The 20,401-nt window shown below is 45.7% G+C and overlaps 1 protein-coding gene across 1 annotated transcript; it reads right to left on the bottom strand.

The window, feature by feature from the left end:
* Positions 1-5,984: 5,984 nt before the first annotated feature.
* Positions 5,985-7,436, bottom strand: LOC123184216 (uncharacterized). Its single transcript, XM_044596373.1, has one exon. It carries the CDS (start codon positions 7,434-7,436, stop codon positions 5,985-5,987), a length of 1,452 nt encoding a protein of 483 aa, XP_044452308.1.
* Between the last annotated feature and the right edge of the window lie 12,965 nt (positions 7,437-20,401).

The raw sequence follows: 20,401 nt of genomic DNA, 5'->3' as shown, positions 1-20,401 counted from the left end.
CGACGCCGGCGACGCCGGTCACGATGGGGTCGGCTGGTGCTGGGAGAGGGGGCCCGAGGCAGGAGGCCTCGGCTCTTTCTCCTCCGGTCGTGGCGACGGCGCCCGCGCTTCCAGTGGCGCTGGGGGAGGGGGGTTTGGGGCAGGTGGCCCTGGCTCCTCCTTCCTCTTCGGCGGTCAGGAGGACCGCGTCTCCTACGACGACAGCGTTCCAGTCTGTGCCGAGGGGTGGGGTGGGAGGAGGGCTCGGGCAGGCGGCCCCCGCCATCCTCTCTCCCGACGTGCCCGTGGCCCTGGGCCTCGGTGTGGGGCACTTGTCCGAGGGGCATGGGAGCCCGCAGCCGCCTGCTCCGGTAACCTTGGTTAACCCTTTGCGGGATTCAGCGCGAGGCTTTACTAGGGAGGAGGTCGTTGCTTTTGGCGGGATCCCTGACCCGGTCTCGACGGGGAGACGGATGAGTGCTCGCATTCAGGAGCTTCCGGAGGTTGATGACATGCAGCAGAGGTGCGCTATGAGGGCGGCCAAGCTTCATGATGCTGAGATCTCTACGGGTATGTCCGTCAACATATCTAATTCTTTATTGCATTTTCTAATGAGGAAATTATAAATAATGCAAACCAATTAGGAGTTTCACTAGGGGCTACTGATAGTGAGATTTCCAATTCGGTGAATGATCTGTTAGATTTGGAGGCGGAGTGTGCCTTAGAGACTATTCGTAATCTCGTAGTGGTAAAACCCATGAATGATGATGAGATTGATGCGTTAGGGGTCAGAGTGCTCGATAATCTGTGTGTGGATCTAGCACCCTCCAATAATGAGTCTGAGGACGATGATGTGCCCATAGATAATGCAGTTGTTAGTACTGCTGAGCCCGGTTATGAGGATCGGGAGACAGAACCTACTAAACCAAAGCGCAAGTGGGAATGGAAGTTTATCCCGATTCTGCAGTTCGTAGGAGTGCTAGGATTCGGACTACTAAAAAATTTCATGATTAGTTATGAAAGGAATCTTTTGGAATAGCAGAGGTCTGAAAGACTTGGCTAAAAGAAGGTTTCTTGCTAAGGCATCTCTGGAGCATCGTTTAGATTTTATTGCTCTATAGGAAACTGGTAGAGATAACTTTGCGCCCCAGTTTCTTTCCTCTCTTGCGGGTGGTGTTGATTTCGATTGGCATTGCCTCCCTCCGCGAGGAAGATCGGGTGGTATCTTGCTGGGTGTGAGATATGATTCGCTTGAAGTCCGAAGTGTAGTGATGGGGGACTTCGCGGTTAAGTTTCGAGTCAGGTCTAAAGTTGATGGTTTCAACTGGGCTTTGGTGGCGGTTTATGGTGCCACACAGCCCGAGCTTAAACCGGAGTTTCTGGCGGACCTTGTTCGAATCTGTGGGTCTGAGCAGCTTCCAGTTTTAGTTGGGGTGATTTCAATATCATTAGGAGGAGAGAGGAGAAGAATAATGATAACATTGACGGCAGGTGGTCGTTTATGTTCAATACCATTATTGAAAGCTTGGATCTGAGGGAGATAGAGCTTTCTGGTAGAAAGTTTACCTGGGCTAATGCTATGCCAAACCCGACATACGAAAAGCTTGATCGAGTTCTCGCGAGCGTGGAGTGGGAACAGAAGTTCCCTCTTGTTACGGTTCAAGCTCTCTTGCGGGGCATATCCGATCACACACCCTTGTTCATAGACTCAGGGGAGACGAACCACGTGGGAAACAAAAACACCTTTTCATTCGAGATGGCCTGGTTCGAACGTGAAGGGTTCTTGGACCTGATTGCCAGGGAATGGGCTAAGGGTGCAGGAGGTAGAACTGTGGTCGAGCGTTGGCAGAATAAGATTAGGAATTTGAAAAGTTTTTTACGGGGTTAGGCTAAGCACCTTAGTGGGGTGTATAAGATTGAAAAGGACAGGCTCCTTTCTCTTATACAGACGCTAGACATAAAGGTCGAATCCACGATTTTGCTGCCAGCTGAGCTTCAGGTTAAAACTGAGGCAGAGAAGAGGTTGAAAGAACTTCTCCGCGAAGAAGAATTGAAGTGGGCATTGCAGGCTAAGGTCCGTGAAGTGGTCCAAGGGGACGCGAATACTCAATTCTTTCACTTGATTGCTAATGGTAAGCATAGAAAGAAGAGAATCTTTCAACTTGAACAAGATGAGGGCACTATTTTAGGACAGGATAACCTAAAAACCTATATAACCGAGTATTATAGGCAGTTATTTGGACCTCCGGAGGATAATTGTGTGTCCCTTGATGAGTCCAGGACTGAGGATGTGCCTCAACTATTGGCTGCTGATAATGATATTCTGGTAGCCCCGTTCTCAGAGAAGGAGGTGTTTGATGCTATTGCACATATGAAAAACAATAAGGCTCCCGGACCGGATGGATTCCCGGTCGAGTTCTACAAAAAGTGCTGGCACATTATTAAGGGGGATTTGCTACCTATGTTTCATGATCTATTCTCTGGACAGCTTCACTTATTTCACTTGAATTTTGGAACTATCACACTGCTTCCTAAGAAAACGGATGATGTGAGAATTGAGCAGTTCAGACCGATCTGCCTTCTCAATGTTAGTTTCAAAATCTTCACCAAGGTCGGGACTAATAGGCTCACACAGATTGCGCATTATGTGGTGCAACAATCCCAAACTGCTTTCATGCCGGACAGAAACATCCTTGAAGGGGTGGTCGTCCTTCATGAAACGCTCCATGAAATCCATTCCAAAAAATTAGATGAGTAATTTTTAAGGTGAATTTCGAGAAAGCGTACGATAAGGTCAAATGGCCATTCCTCCAACATGCATTGCGTATGAAAGGTTTTGATGAGGCCTGGCGCCGCCAGGTTGAATCATTTACGCAAATAGGGAGTGTGGGAATTAAAGTGAATGACGATATTGGTCATTACTTCCAGACACATAAAGGCCTAAGACAAGGAGATCCGATGTCCCCTATCCTGTTTAACATTTTGGTTGATATGTTAGCAATTTGATAGGCAGGGCTAAGGAGAATGGTCAAGTAGGTGGCTTGGTACCTCATCTTGTTGATGGAGGTGTATCCATCCTTCAGTACACTGATGATACAATCATCTTTATGGAGCATGACTTGGCCAAGGCGAGAAATATGAAGTTGGTGTTATGCCTTTTCGAACAATTGACCGGGTTAAAGATTAACTTTCATAAGAGCGAGTTGTTCTGCTTTGGTAGAGCCAAAGACGAACAGGAGGCTTATAGGCAATTGTTTGGGTGCGAGTTGGGGGATTTACCTTTCTCTTACCTAGGTATTCCAATCCACCATCGTAAGCTGACAAACAGAGAATGGAAGTGCATCGAAGACCGATTTGAGAAGAAACTAAGTTGCTGGAAGGGTAAGCTCATGTCATACGGAGGCCGATTAATTCTGATAAATTCGGTGCTCACGAGTATGCCTATGTTTCTCTTATCGTTCTTTGAAGTCCCAGTTGGTGTTAGGAAAAGACTGGACTTTTATCGATCGCGTTTCTTTTGGCAGGGTGATGAACTAAAAAGAAAATACCGGCTTGCTAAATGGGATATCATCTGTAGACCGAAAGACCAAGGGGGTCTTGGTATTGAGAATCTTGAAGTTAAGAACAGATGCCTTCTTAGTAAGTGGCTGTGGAAGCTCTCTTCTGAGACTGATGCCACGTGGGCGCAAATCCTTCGTAGCAAGTACCTACAGACAAAAACCTTGTCCCAGGTCACAGTCAGGCCGACTGACTCGCCTTTCTGTAAAGGACTGATGAAAGCCAAACAATCCTTGTTTAATAGGACAAAGTTTGTTATTGGCAACGACGCTAGTACACGCTTCTGGGAGGATACTTGGCTCGGCGAGACACCCTTGGCCATTCAATATCCGTCTTTATATCGTATTGTTCAACGACGTGAGGTGTTCGTTGCAACGGTATTTCAATCTATCCCCCTTAATATGCAGTTCAGACGGTCGCTAGCGGGAAATCATTGGGAAGAATGGCTCCGTCTAGTTAGGAGACTGATGGAGGTTCAGCTTTCTCAACAACCCGATGAATTACGCTGGAAACTGACTAGGTCTGGAGTATTCACAGTTAAATCAATGTATATTGATGTTATTAATTCGAACTCCATTCCTACCTCCAAGCATGTTTGGGCTGTCAAAGTTCCATTGAAAATAAAAGTGTTTATGGGGTTTGTTCATAAACAAGTTGTTTTAACCAAGGACAACTTGATAAAGCATAATTGGACAGGACCGACTAGGTGTAGTTTCTGTGATCAGGATGAGACGATCAAACACCTCTTTCTTGATTGCCTATTGGCCAAAGTCCTTTGGCGGACGGTCCACATTGCTTTTAATATCACTCCACCGAATTCTGTCAACACGTTATTTGGGACATGGCTTAATGGGATTGAACCTGACTTAGCGATACATATTCGTGTTGGAGTTTGCGTTTTGCTGTGGACTATCTGGAATTGCAGAAATGATTTGGTTTTTAACAGAATATCATGTATTCACTTTTTGCAGGTTATTTTCCGAGCCACGGCTGTGATCCGTTCGTGATCGCTACTCACTCCGATGAAGGCCAGGGAGCATTTGGTTACTGGATCTATCCGCTGGGAGATGGTAGCTCGGGATATCTTCAACCGGTTTGGATGGTGGTCATGTAATAGGATAGGCAATTAGTTTACCTATCTATCTTTAGCCAGCCGGTTGTGGCGTTTTTTCTTGGCTAGTTTGTGTTTCTAGCCCAGTTTGGCTCTGTGTGAGCTTTCTTTTCAGTTTTTACAGTTGAAGACTTTCGAATCTTGTTGGAACCTTTTTATTTGGTTAATAAGATGGCCGTATGCATCACTCTGATGCAGAGGCCGGGGAGACCCCCTTTTTCGGGAAAAAAAATGTATGTGCAGTGTTTCACTTGAAAATTGTTTGTGTTTTTTCAGATGAGCTTCAGTGGAGAGAAGCAGCGCGCAGCTCATTGACAAAGAAATGATATGCGCCCTTTTATCTTGGTCAGTGATTAGAATCACAACTCTATACCTTAATAATTTTTCTGAGCACATGTAACTAGTTTGTTTCTACATTTGCCCTTAATCTCTGTGCGGCTTATTTTGTACTAATTCAGCTTTTAATCGGAAATTGTCGCACTGTGTGCATTCTTAGTGTCCTGACGTTGATCTTCACAATGGTAAAAATGGAAAAGCAAATACTGGGATCCAACTTGGTTTTGTTATTAAAAAACCTAAAAGTAGTCATCCTACAGGAAATTGTTAGGTACCCCCTGTGTATTTGCTCCATGTACTGAGTACAGTCAGAAAAATTGCCGAAGCATGAGATAGTCTAAAATTTACCCAAAGAAACGCTATCACTGTGGCCCAAAATCGAACAGGGCGGCCTCAAGGAGGACCGAGTGGCCCAAAATGAATTCTCTGCCAAAGATTAGCTGGGGCGATATACTTCCGCAACGGTCACATTAGGCACTTGGCAGTTAGTTCAGCTAAGATTAGCAGCTAAAACTGGCTTAAACAGCAAACTAGAGACAACAAGGAAATGGTAAATGACGGGTAGAATCATGCCGTTGGATACATTTAATCACTCTTGAACAGATGACGAGGCGAAGCAATGATGCTTTTATCCTGTTTTGGCCAGCTTCAAATTAAAGTGAGTTCTGAATGTTATGAAGTTTCACAGTCCTTCAAATAGACAACATTTGAATATTCACTTCTTATTTCAGTTAAGTTTACTCACCTACCTATATGGATTAGATTCATTCCATGGTGCAAGATGATGTTTTTTGTTATCTAGAAAGTGCAGAGTGGAGGGGGGGTGGGGTCGTTGGATCTGATAGTACTGTTTTACTTACAATTGAGATCTCCAACACATTTAGTTTAATGGTATATAATCACTCTTTAAAATGGTTTGTCCATGGCCACACGAACACATCTTATTTTCATGCATCGGAAAGTACAACATGGGTTACATTATGCGAGCTCTGAAACAAAATTACATAGGCACTCCTCGTCGCTTCCTCCCTGGCCCTTCATGTGTATCCTGAGCATGACTCGTAACAAAACGAGCAAACGAGGTATGAGGGGGTATCCTTGATTCCCATGAAATTAAAATGAAATCTTCTTTCGGTCTAACACTAGGATCTGTTATCAATTGGCCAAATGTCACGCTTGGCGATTCCTTCTTGGTTGAAACATTAACTGTATAACGTGTCATGCTAAGTGGATGCAAAGCAAAGTCCGTTATGTCCACCGGATGGCCTTGTTCTATAAGGATGGTTGGGTGCACACCGTATATGGAGAGGTTTCTTTTAACCATTCGTAACCCCCTTTCCAATATACCACGCCAGAACTGAACATTGAGGTTCCTTCTCAACACATCCGCGAACATATTTATTGCGACAAGTGAACCTTGTGTACTGTGCAACACCTTGACATATTCATCTGCTATTTCTACGAGCCGTGGATGTTGCATGGGGTCTACACTTCCAAATACTAGTGTCTTGAAAAGGTACCTCAGCTCGTCATAAGACAGAACAGTTAGGAAAATCGGTTTCACCGATCCAAATCGAGCTAGACTTTGAAGTCTACTTATGATGATGATCTTGCTTCCTCTGCCCATTGTTATGACAAAGGAGTGAAACTTTTTCCAATCATCGTCTCCTATATCAGAAGAAAACGTAATAACCACCAGCACCATCCCAAACATGCTCCTTCCGTTGTCAAGTATCCTCATAAAGCTGTCTCCATTCAAGTGCAAAATGGAGGAGAAGCGTGAGTGAACTCTTTCGTCGCCACACACATGAGCAACCAAAGTTTTCTTTCCTACCGAGGCACCACCTATGACTGGAAGAATGGCCGGTGCATGATCACCATGAGGGTCACTGTGCTGCAGCAAGAAGCTCAAGAGCTTCTGCTTCTCAGCATGCCGGCCGAACATGAAGTTTTCGGTGTAAAGATAAACGTTGTATGGCCTACGAGACATGCGGTCGCATCCACCCAGAAGCACAACAAATTCTGCCATGTTAGCAACAGCAATTTCTAAGCTTTCCAAGGTATCATGTGACTCGAGGTGCACGGCCTTGCCAGTTGTTCGAGAACGCTTGGCTAAATACAAGCAGCTGATGGATGAGTCGTTGCTAACCTCGTCGAAGCTTCCACTGTCTTGGAGGGTTCCGTACCTCAAGGTGTCCAGCACGCGGCATCCTCGGTACATGGCCTCTGAGAGCTTCTTGAGCTGTGTCATCATTCCAGAGTTGGTTATGTACCGTGCGTCCGCCTCCTCAACGATGGTGCCAGCCCTCATCAGGAGGTGCTGCAACCTCTCCATCATCTTCTTTTGCTCCTTTGAGTGTGCATGGCTTAAGGAGGAGCGATACTTGTTCATCAGGAAGGAGATGAACCTGCTCAAAAGTTCACCTGTAACTGCAGATATGGCAACCTCCATGGAATTGATGAGGGAATCCTTCTCTCTGGACAAATTAACTGGCCTCTGCCTACACTTTAATTTTTTACCGAAGCCTCTGCGAACTCTTACAGTGACTTCAAAATATAGAAAAGTTTGTACCGATGACTACAACATCAACTACGACGAATTCAAGGGTGTGTGATCACATGGGCACTTAATTGTCTAAACGTCCAAACATGTTGACAAGGACAAGCGAACTGTCCAAGCAGCATGAAAACATAGACCAGTATTTCTAATACTCATGGTAGGTCCAACATTAACTATTGTTCCAATAACAAAAATGTATATTATCTTGCATTTGACTCCATCCTTTCACATTTTACATGGCAACCCATATATATGTGCACTCTACCACCTCTAACCAAGTTTGACTGTGTGATGTTATGTTGCATTTGTATTGCAATATTGCACTCTCTCTGTAACAAAATGTAAGGCGTGTTTAACAATTGTACGTGAAACAAAAAAACGTCCTATATTTTGTTACAGAAGGAGTAGCTGTATATAATAAAAGTACATAAAAAATGAAAATCATGGTCACTCACATGTGGCACCAACATATAGTCAGCAACACTCTTAACCATGTCGAACGTCTGAGTTTTGAAGATATCTTACTGCCTAGGCTTTATTTGGCCTTTTTGGGAACGGTGAACTTCTTTTCAGATTGTTGCAGGTATTGGACACTAGTCCAAAAAAAATCATTCAAAAGGAATCTTGCTGTAAGATAAACTTATATATGTGTACACATTTGTTTTCAGATTCATGCAGGTATTGGATACTTGTACAAAGTTGACATTTGGATTGGCTCTCATAACATTCAAGAAAACAAATTCACGTCCGGAAGCGACCATCCTGATATGCAACTCATTGGTAAGGAACGATGCACACTTTATCTTGGTCAGTAATGAGAAATACAATTCACTTCTTTATGTATGAAAACAATTCTCTTGTATATTCACTTCCTTGGTTCTTCAGAACCCAATCATGAAGTGTGTTCAGTCTTGAATCAAAAACTGTTGCACCTTGTGATTCTTCAGAGTTAAGTCTTGACCTGATACTGATCTCCACAATGGTAAACATGGAAAACAAAAATAGTATGATGCAACCTGGACGATAACCTCTTTTTGTTTCATACTAAAACTAGGAGTATTCTTCCAACTAGACTCCCTGTAATGATTAAGTATGGTCCGAGCAATTACCAAAGAATGGGACACTCTGGAATGGACAAAAACTGCGTCATCATTTGGCCCAAAATCTAACAGAAGAACCTCGAACGGACATGGCACAAACAGTGGTTTTCATGATTGTTTTCAGAGTGGACGAACAAAAATCCAGAAGAGAAATGGTACACTCACGCCACTAGATAAATGTTGAGTTCCACGGTTCCACTTTAACGGTGGCACTCGTTCTTTCTCTCTACCCTGTGGCTTCTTGTGGTTGTTGATCATACATTTATTAGCATAGAATTTTCTGCGTGTCAATGTGCTGAAGAGATTTACGTTTTAGAACAATAGGGAGTACTCCCAGAGTTCCATATTTGGCTCAAACTTATCAACACGCATCAATTCAAAAGGTCGAGAGGTGTGGCTACTACCTCTGGTGTGCATGTAGGGAAATCTTATAAGCTACTCCCTCTGTAAACTAATATAAGAGCGTTTAGATCACTATTTTAGTATTCTAAACGCTCTTATATTAGTTTACGGGGGGAGTAGTAGTAAAATGAGAATCAAAGGTGTCAACTTCATTCTACTGGCGCTGTAGCTTAGATATTATGGTTTGCCTTGACTTTTGTTCTCAATGACAAAACACGACAAACAGAACAGGGAGCTGAGATGACGAGCAGGATGATGTAGGGCAGAATATGATGGTTTTATCATTAAGCTTCCTATGCAGCCAGGGTTACCAAATCGTCGACCTTAACCTGCTTTGCAATAGAGGTGGCCGTTTTTACTAGTACTCCTTATACTATTATTTGTTTGAAAATATGCTATAATATATATAAATTTGCTGTCCTGTACTAGAGTACAAATTTGTTGAGAAAAAATATACTGATCTGAACCTGAGAAATGTTTTCGAATGGATAAATGCTGGATGCTAGAGATAGAGATGAATATTGTAGTTCGAGCACATAAAACAACATCGAACCATTGACTGACGAGTTCAAGGGTGTGTGGTCACACATGCACTTAATTGTCTTAACGTCCAAATATGTGACAAGGACTAGCCAATTGACCAAGCAACATGACAAAATTGGCTAGTATTTTTAATATAAGCGGTAGGTATGTCCAGCTTAATTGTTATTCCGGAGAAAAAATGTATATTTAATCATCTTACATTTGTATTTCGTTGGACTTGTTTTACATTTTATACGTACTAGAGAATGGCAAGACTGGGACCTCATATCCATGGAGACATCCAGCAGATAACTCATGAAGACTAGTGCATCCTCATCTTGCAGAACCAGCAGAGAGGTGAGCTTTAATTATTTTTTCCGCCTCATGAATCTCTTCTTTTTTAAAACTTCTTTCTGTATTAGCATGTTGAGGCAGGCGCAGGCTACCGGAGCGGCGTTGTCCTTTCTGGTGCCGGTGGCGCTGGTGGGGGTGCCGGCGCACGCGTGGACGAGGAGGACGGCTAATACGGTCCTCCATGGCCTAGGGCTCGTGGTTGGAGTGGTGGACAGCACGGCGCAGAGGTACGACATGTCGAGCTACAAGGTGTGGCTGAGGACGGATCGGCCGGAGCGCATCCCGGAGCAGAGGAGGTTGTACGTGGAGGAGCCTCGTCGGCGGCGAGGTAGGGTCTTCCCGCGGGCGGCGAGGACGGCAGCGTTGTGGTATAACATTCGCATTGTCAAGCTGGCCGAGCCGGTGGTGGATGAGGACGACGATCCGGAGCTGTCGCCGCCGCCTAGCCAGCCGGCTCCACCGCCGGAGGAAGATGGAAGATCTGACAGGCGGGCTCCGCGGCGACAAGGACAAGGTGGAGCTGAGGGTGCGAGGAGGAATGGTTCCGATGCGGCAGCCTTGCCGCCATCAGCGGGGTGCTCGTCGTCGGTATCCGCTCCGGCGGCGGCACAGGACTGCGTTCAAAATAAAGGTGCTGCGAGCCCGGATAGGGAGCATGATGTTCGGCTGCGGCAGGTGGAGCCTGCTGCAGAGATTGACCGTGACTTGACCGTGGAATCTGTGGAGCCAACGGCTCGGGGACAGCTGGCCCGGGGCGAGGCGGCCAGCCGGGTGGAGGTGTCAGCTTGCGGCTCGGAAAATGTGCTGGGGGGCGGCGCGTGGGCCTCCTCGACATCTGTCATGTTATCGAGATGGCGTGGGCCTGGGGTGCAGGTAGCGACGGGATTGGAGCCGGTTGATTTGGTCCTGGCAAAGCAGTCTGGTGAGATTCGCCTGGTTGGCTCGATGGAGCTGTCAGTGGAGTCAGGGCTGGCCCGGTCTGGTGTGTGGCCCGACAGGGCACGGAGCGAGTCGGTGGACAATGTAAGTGCATCTAGTGCCCCTTAGTAATTTTGGTGTATTGAAGACTTATAGGTTAAGGGACTAATGCGTGTGTGAGTGTACACAGGTCTATAAGTCTATAAGGAGTTTGATATTTACAGGAAAAGTCGACCCCTAAAAATGAATATCTTCGACTGAAGATTTTGGTATTTCTGAAGACTTTCATGCGAGGAATATGAAGCTTGAAGACTTTCGTTTTCATAGTTTTGTTTTTCTCTTTCTTGAGTCATAGGAAACACCGTACTGTTAAAGGGGGTCGAGAAAATACTAAGGAAAAATTTCCATGTGATGCTCAACTCAAAATCCTACACCTACCAATCCCTTCGAGTGAAGCCATTGGAAATCTCATACAGTTCAGTCAATTTCTTTAGTGACAGAGACGAAGTTCTTCTGGTCTCTGAGGAATTTGTCCTGACTGAAGAGTTAGGAATTCGCCAGTGCGGATTGCCTACACAGTGAGGAACATGATAGCCCTGAGGATTTTGGTACTCAAAATTCCAACCGTTGCTGTGCTATGCGACAGCTGTTCCAAAATATCTATCCACCTAACGGTCATATCATTGAAGGGCATTTATGTCTTATCATGTCGGGCTGCTCCCTAGGCTATAAATAGCCGCCCCCTACAACCACTAGCCGGTTGGCTGCTCCGAGAGAAACTGACACTTGTCATTTGAGAGCAACCCATCCTCCGAGGACTTTGAGCAAAAATCATCAAGTGAGGAAAAACTAAAAACCCAAACACCTACAAACCCCAAGTGATTGAGCATCACTGAAGAGATTGATCCTGAGTGGATCCGACGCTTGTTACCTTTGAAGACTATGCTTCTTCCAGACGGTTAGGCATCATGGTCTAGAGCATCCAAGAGGAATTGTGGATCGCCGGGTGACCAAGTTTGTGAAGGTTTGGAAGTCGCCTGAAGACTTACCACGAGTGATTGGACGAGGTCTGTGTGACCTTAGTTCAAGGAGAATACGGTGAGGACTGGGTGTCTTGGACTAAGTGTCCTTGACTGGGTGTCCGGGACTATGTGTCCTCGAGTTTAAATACTCAGCCGCTCCAATCAGACGTACAACTGAGACGGCAGTTGGAACTGGTCTACCAAATCATTGTCTTCACCGAGCTTACTGGTTCTATTTCCTCAACTCTTTCATTTCCTCATAACTGTGTTGTATGTTTGTTCATATCTGTGTTTGAAGACTTTGACTGAAGACTTTCTCGATTTCCTTAGTTCAATTTCTTCAGTCTGTTTTTCTTCATCCTGTGTTATCATGTGATTACGCTTCCTGTACTCTGTGCCTGTCTTCATTTCATCATGATGACTATGCTTGTATTCTGTTATGTTTACCTTTGAGTACTTATTCCGCTGCTAGTAGTTCTTCGCTAAGGAATTTCCTCACCGGCAAATTTCTCAGTGAAGAATTTCATAAAAATCGCCTATTCACCCCCCTCTAGTCGATATAACGCACTTTCAATTGGTATCAGAGCGAGGTACTCCCTTTTTCTGTGTGATTTTGGTTTAACCACCTGGAGTTTTAGTTATGTCGACCGCGGGTATGACGAAGGTGACATGCCCCATCTTTGACGGTCACGAGTATCCCAAGTGGAAGGCCATGATGAAGAAACGCCTCATGGCGATGAACAGCGAGTTGTGGACCGTCACTGAGATTGGCATGACTGATCTGTGCAAGATGGCGGATGTTGATGACATTCGCAAGTATACTCTTCTCAACCTCACGGCGAAGGATGTCATGTGCTCCAGCCTGTCACAAAATCAGTTCAGGAATATCATGCATCTCGATCATGCGAAGCTCATCTGGGACCGTCTCTCTGAGGTCTATGAAGGTCATCGAACTTGTCATGATCCTTGGTTTGAGGACTTCAAGGAATCTCTCAAAACGATGACATTCGAACAAGAATCATCATCTTCTACATCATGCCTTATGGCAAAATATGCTGAGGTAACTGAATACTACCTATCTGAGTGTAGTGATGATGAATCTGGTGATGAATTTGGACCCAGCTATGTCAAACTTGCTTCCCTTGCTACTAAACAACAATGAGCTTTGGAAAAAGCTCACTATATGCTAAACAAGAGCGATGATATGTTGGGTGAGGAAATGGATCAGTCAAAAGCTTTGGCTGAAAGTCTTCAGAGACTTCATACTAAGTATGACACCCTTCAAGATCAACATAACACTCTCTTATCGAATCATGAGAAGCTTTCTTATGAATTTCTTCAAAGAAAGCAAGACCTTGAGAAGCTAAGAGTGAGTTATGAAGATCTTCAGAAGGAGCGCGATTCATTACTTGCTCAACAAATCAATGCATCTCAGGAAGAATTTGTTCCTCCATGCTTGAAGTGCATTGAACATGAATCTGCTAATTCTTCACCTGAATGTTCAAATGCTGCTAATGTTTCAAATTCTTCACATGACTCTGCTATCACTAATTCCTCATCTAAGGACATTGCTAGTATCACTGACGATGCAGGGCTGAAGGAATTGTACACGACAGGCATGTACAAAAGCCTCAAAGGACATCAGGCTCTTTGTGATGTGCTTAAAAAGCAAATCCTCAACATGAACCCTAGGAAAGAGGGTATCGCCTTTGAGAGGAAACTCAATGCTGATGGTACATATTGGAAGCCTGAGCAGTACCCCAAAACTACATGGGTTGTTGCAAAGGGACCTCAAGTTGATCCACCTAACTTATCTGGATTTGCATGTGAATCTCCTCATTCTGGTGATGAGTCAATTGACTCCAACTATAAGCTATTCAAAAATCAGAATGGTGAAGTATTTGCTAGATATGTTGGCACTAACTGCAGGAATGGCTCCCCTGTGAAGAAAATCTGGGTTTCTAAAATATGCCTTGAAAATCTTCAGGTGAATGTCATCATGACGCCACCTGTGAAGAATAGGAACCCCAGATCAAATTCTTCATATGGACCAAATTCTTCATATGGATCAAAGTCCTCATATGAACATCATCGTGCTAACCCGTCTGTTTCGCATGGAAGATCTAAGGATTATGGATATGTGCATTATTCTTCAAATCATTATGTCCATAAGTCCTCGAAGAATTTCTCTGCTTACTCTTATGCTTACTCTAACCCCTCTTATGTGAAACGAAATGGACTGGCTTCTATGCCATCCTTCTCGTATGGAGCTCGCAGAATGATGAACTCTTTGCCACCACTTCAGATGTGGGTGGTGAAGAAAAAGAACTAATCTCTTCTGCAGGGTTAGGTCTCCATACACACGTAATCGTCTGAAGAATTTGCTGGAGACCTGAGCATGCCTGAAAGGACGCAGGCTAATCATGAAGAAATGAACTTTCATTTCTCACGTCCTCATATTGCTTTATCAGTTCTTTTACTTGATGAAATTGATCTGATGAATTGATGTCATATTCTTCACTGATGAAGTATATGAGTTTGTAAGCTGCACTAATTCATCTACAGGATGATCAACCCAAAGCCACTGAGTGGGTCCTCGATAGTGGATGTACAAACCACATGACTGGTGACAAGAATCTATTGATGGATGCTCCATTATCACCGTCGCATCTGAAGCATATCATTTTTGCTGACAAAGGCAAAAGTCAGGTATTGGGTCTATGTAAGGTTGCGATTACAAAGGATCGACACATGGACAAAGTAATGCTTGTTGAGTCCTTAGGATACAACCTTATGTCTGTCTCAATGCTTTGTGATCTTTATATGGTTGTTGTCTTTGGCAAGTACCGTTGTGTTGTGATTATGGAAGCTGACAATTCCAAAGTCTTCGAAGGCTTTAGGAGAGGAGACCTGTATATTGTTGATTTTTCTACAGGACCACAACTAGCCGTGTGCTTACTTGCAAAAGCTTTAGAAGGCTGGCTCTGGCATCGACGACTTGGTCATGCAGGCATGAGGAATTTGCACACGCTTGCGAAGAAGAAGCATGTCATTGGCATCGAGAATGTCAAATTCATCAAAGATCACCTATGCGGAGACTGTGAAGCTGGGAAGATGACCAAGACCAAGCATCCAGCGAAGACTATCATGACCACCACTCGCCCATTTGAATTGCTTCACATGGATCTCTTTGGTCCTAATCATTATTCTGCTATCTCAAATGAAGCATCTCAATATGGCTTTGTTATTGTTGATGATTATTCTCGTTACACATGGGTATACCTTGTTACTTACAAACATGAAGTGCAGGAAGTCTTCAAACAATTTTCCTCGAGGGCTTCAACCAACTTTGGTGTGAAGATCAAGCACATCAGAAGTGACAATGGCACTGGGTTCAAGAATTCTGGTCTCGATGGCTATCTTGATGAACTTGGTATTACTCATGAGTTATCTGCTCCTTACACTCCTCAGGAGAACGGCGTCATGGAGCGCAAGAACAGGACTCTTGCTGAGATGGCTCACACTATGCTTGATGAATACAAAACGCCTCGTCATTTCTGGACTGAGGCAATTGATACTGCGTGCCACATCATCAACAAAGTATATCTTCACAAATTCTTCAAAAAGACTGCCTATGAACTCCTCACTGATAAGAAACCCAATGTAAGTTATTTCAAAGTCTTCGGTGCTAAATGTTGGATTAGAGATCCTCATCATAACTCAAAATTTGCACCGAAAGCACATGAAGGTTTTATGCTTGGTTATGGAAAGGACTCGCACACCTACAGAGTCTTCAACAACGTTCTTCACAAAGTTGCTGAAACTGTAGATGTGCGGTTTGATGAAACTAATTGCTCGCAAAGAGAGCACCTACCTACTGTGATAGATGAACCAGCACCTGAGGAAACTATCAAGTTCAAGGCTACTGAGGATGTCATTCCTACTGAAGAATCTGCTGAAGAATTCATTCCAGAACATGAAGAACATCGAGCTAATGCACCTGAAGAAAATGATGCTGAAGAAAACGCTGATCAAACTCTTCAACGACAACCAGCTCATCCTCGCATTGCAAAAGAAGTGCAAGTTGAAAAGATCATCAATGACATCAAAGCGCCAGGTCCTCTCACACGCTCAAAACTTTCACATTTGTCTAACTTTTGTGGGCAGTATGCTTTTGTCTGTATTACAGAGCCCACTAAGGTAGATGAAGCATTTCTGGAGACTGAGTGGATTCAGGCCATGCAAGAAGAATTACATCAGTTCGATCTCAACAATGTCTGGGAACTGGTCAAACGCCCAGATCCTCGCAAGCACAATATCATCGGCACAAAGTGGATCTACCGCAACAAGCAAGATGAAAATGGCCTTGTTGTGAGGAATAAGGCACGGCTTGTAGCTCAAGGCTACACACAGGTTGAAGGAATTGATTTCGATGAAACTTTTGCACCTGTTGCTAGACTTGAGGCTATTCGCATATTACTTGCTTATGCTAACCATCATAATATCACTCTATATCAAATGGATGTGAAAAGTGCATTCCTCAATGGTAAGCTTGAGGAAGAAGTATATGTAGCTCAACCCCCAGGTTTTGAAGATCCAAAGAATCCTGACAAAGTCTTCAGACTCAACAAGGCCCTCTATGGCCTCAAGCAGGCCCCACGGGCTTGGTATGATACTTTGAAGGAACTCTTCATGAAGAAAGGCTTCAAACCCGGTTCACTCGACCCTACTCTTTTCACTAAATCTTATGATGGTGAATTGTTTGTGTGCCAAGTATATGTTGATGATATTATCTTTGGCTGTACTGACCAATGTTATAGTGATGAATTTGCCTATATTGTCAGGACCCCGATTCCAAGTAACATCGATCTAGCATGTAACACCTCATATCGCTTTGCGGACTCACGCACGGTATTCCCACGGGTGTCGCCTTACTATGGCCCAGGACCGTTTGCGTCTTTTGGCTCACGTATATGATAGTGTCGCTAGCATCCATATGACAGAGAACCCGGGCCGACATGGCTAGTCGTGAACCCAAAGCCGTACCAACCTATGGGGACAGGCATACATGTATCATATCGAGCATGTCGGTCAACAGCGTGTGAATCCGGGCTGTAGCACTGGGCTAACAGGACTCCGGGAACCCAGGCTGTAGCAGGCTAGGCAGGACTCCGGAAGTCACCGCGTGACATTTCCCCGAAGGGACAGACACAGGAATGAAGTGAAACACATGCGGGCCAGTCAAGTGTCCTGAGCAGTAGTGATGGGCTAGCAGGACTCCGGTGAACCGGGCTGTAGCAGACTACTATGGCTCATGGAAGCACAAGACTACATTTCCTCATAAGAGAGGCTACCAAGGATAAACAACTAGGTTGTCGGATCCCACACATACCAAGCATTTCAATCATACACACAATATGCTCGATATGTGTAAATACAACATGGCATCACAACATAACTCTATGACTCAAGTATTTATTCATTAGGCTCCGAAGAGCGAGATATTACAAACATGGGTCTCATGACCCAACATTCAGAGCATACAAGTCAAAGCACATGCGGAAGCTTAACATGTCTGAGTACAGACATCTACAAATGAAAAAGGCTGAGAAGCCTGACTATCTACAAGACCCTCCTAAGGTACAAGATCGTAGCTGAGGTAACATGCTAAACGTCGAAGTCCAAGCGGAACTACTAGCGGGACTGAAGTCTCTCTGCAAAACATAAAATAAGCAAACGTGAGTACAAATGTACCCAGTAAGATTTACATCAGAACTAACTACATATGCATCGGTATCAACAAAGGGGGTGGTGGAGTTTAACTGCAGCAAGCCAGCTTTGACTCAGTGGCTATCCTGAACTACGACTACAAGCAACTCTTTGAGGTGGCGCACACGAGTCCACAAATTCACCATACCAATACACCACTATGGATCCGCTCCCGTCTCCCTGCGAGAACACCATCCATAGCACTCACACTTATCTTGCGCATTTTAGAGTATCCACTTTCGCTTGTCTATGAACTATGCAAGGGGTCCAAGTTTCCATATCCGAGGAATCCGGCTATTCGAATAGATAATGATAACCCTGCAGGGGTATACTTCTTCACACACGCTCTCGCCACTTATCGCCCTGTACACGTCATGTACCTCGGCAACCTTCAAGCGGAAGCCGGGCGAGGGAGTCGGCCACGACCTGACTAACCAACAAGTCTCTAGTCCAGGTTTATCGCCTATTCGGGTTCCATCCGCAAGGAGATCCGGCCGAGGTGTCGCTCACGGCCCCAAACGATGTGTGCAGGGTTCCCAAGCCCACCATCCAGGTGCCACTTGGTACACCGTGCCACTGTGCCTAGTCTGTCCCAAGCCCACCTGTACCGGGTGCCACTTGGTAGACTACTAACATTACCTACAAACACCAGAAACTAGTTACAACTCCTGGACAGAGATCGAGTTGATTAATAAGCCGAGAGGGGCCGAGTTACCGGAACCCAATGTGTGGTAGTAACTGTTCATGGATCACAAACACAGTACTCAGTTCCTGAGGATGGCTGCAATGAGACAACCCACCATGTACTCCTACATGGCCTCTCACTGCTACCTTTACCAAATCGTGTTCACACGCTTAGCTCTCAACGGTAGGACATGTTCACCACATTCCAATTCATTCCCGATGAATCAGACCTGACTCAACTCTAAGCAATAGCAGGCATGACAACAAGCATGAATGAGTAGGCACATCAGGGCTCAAACAACTCCTACTCATGCTAGTGGGTTCCATCTATTTACTGTGGCAATGACAGGTCATGCAGAGGAAAGGGGTTCAACTACCGCATCATGTAATAGTTGAATCGGTGTTGTCCTTAATGCAGTAAAAGAGAGAACGAGCGAGAGAGTGGGATTGTATCGGAATGAACAAGGGGTTTTTGCTTGCCTGGCACTTCTGAAGATAACATTGAGTCTTCATCAGTGTCAACGATCACAGCGTCGGAGTAGCGTCTACCGGGAGGGGACAATTACCGGCAAACAAGGAAGAACACAATCAATGCGATGCAACAATATGATGCATGATCATGACATGGCAATATGCTATTGATTGAGCTAATGCAACTAGCAACAAGTTAAATGGAGTTGGTTTGAACACTAGGTTCAAATTCAAATTCAAACTATGAATTCAAATAGTGCATTATCATGTTTTGGACTAAACAGTGAGGTTAAGTTGTTCAAACATGCATGAAAACGCCATATTCAGATTCCTTGGATTTTTTGATCATTTTTCATATATAATTTATTTCATTTGGAGTTACGGTTGAATTTCTATGATTTTTTCAAGTTTTGGATATTTTCTGGAATTTACTGATTATTAATAAATCCAGAAAATGTATTACTACGTCAGCATTGGGTCATGCTGATGTCAGCAGGTCAACAGGAGCCGTCCAGGTCCAACCTGACCAGTGGGGCCCACTGGTCAGTGACCCAGTGCTGCCTAGGTCACAGACAGGTGGGGTCAGGTCAACTGCCACATCAGCGAGGTCAACTCTGGCTTGTGGGGCCACTGTGTTTAGATTAAACTTAACTATTTTTGTTAGCTGGTTAGTTAGGCAGTGGGGCCCGTCAGTCATTGACTCAGGTGGTAGTTAGTGGGGTAATTAGCCCCTAACAGCCGGGTTAGGTCGGCGGTTAGTCGCCGGCGACATCCAGAGACGGCGGCGTTGCTCGGGCTTTGCCCTCCGGCGACCAAATGGGCGGGAGAGGGGCTCTACGTGCAGCTGCGACTCGTCCGTGTCCAACGGTGCGGTTAGCTCGAGCCGGGGTGAACCAGAACGATGGCGGGGAGCACATCCGCGGCGGCGCCCGCACGGGGTTCGCCGGGGCGGCGTTGTGGTGTGCAGGAAGAAGAGTTGGTGGAAGCTATGGGCTCCTGCAGAGGCGGGGATAACGATGACGCGTGCGGGGGTGGCTGGTTCGGGCTCTGGCCACGGCGGCGCCATGGCCGGCGGCATGGAGCTCTCGGCTCTGGTGGCTAGGCGGGCTAGAGGATGGTATTGACCGCGGGGAGAGGGGGAAAACGCTCGGGGGCTCACAGCGGTGCCGTAGGGATGGCCAGCCTGCTCGGGGAAGCCCTATGGACGACGAATCGGCGGCGACGATCTCCGGTGCCCGACGGTGAACACGACGAGGCCGGCGACGTTTTTGGGGCTTCTGGCGTCGGGAGGCTCGGTGAGGAGGAGGAGAGGAACGAGGCGGAGCTCGTGGACAGCTCGGAGAGGCGAGGGGACGGCTGTGGCTGCGCGTACGCGAGACGGCTGCCGGCGGTTGCTCTCGGATGGAGCTCGGGGGGAGCTAGGGGTGAGGGAGAGACCAGAGAGATGGGGGAGTGAGGGAGGAGGTCCGCGGGGCTTCTCCAGGCGCGTCGGATGGGCTCGGGGGCGCCTCCGTGGCAAGCAGGAGGTGGAGCTCATGTGTGCGCTGCTGCTGGCACGCAGCTGCTTCGGGGCGAGGGGAGGAAGACAACGGGGAGGTGGAGGTGGGCTGGGCCG

Source organism: Triticum aestivum, chromosome 2A, assembly GCF_018294505.1.
Source record: "Triticum aestivum cultivar Chinese Spring chromosome 2A, IWGSC CS RefSeq v2.1, whole genome shotgun sequence".
In the NCBI taxonomy this organism is placed as follows: Eukaryota; Viridiplantae; Streptophyta; class Magnoliopsida; order Poales; family Poaceae; genus Triticum; species Triticum aestivum.
This window is presented reverse-complemented; position numbering and strand designations above follow the sequence as displayed.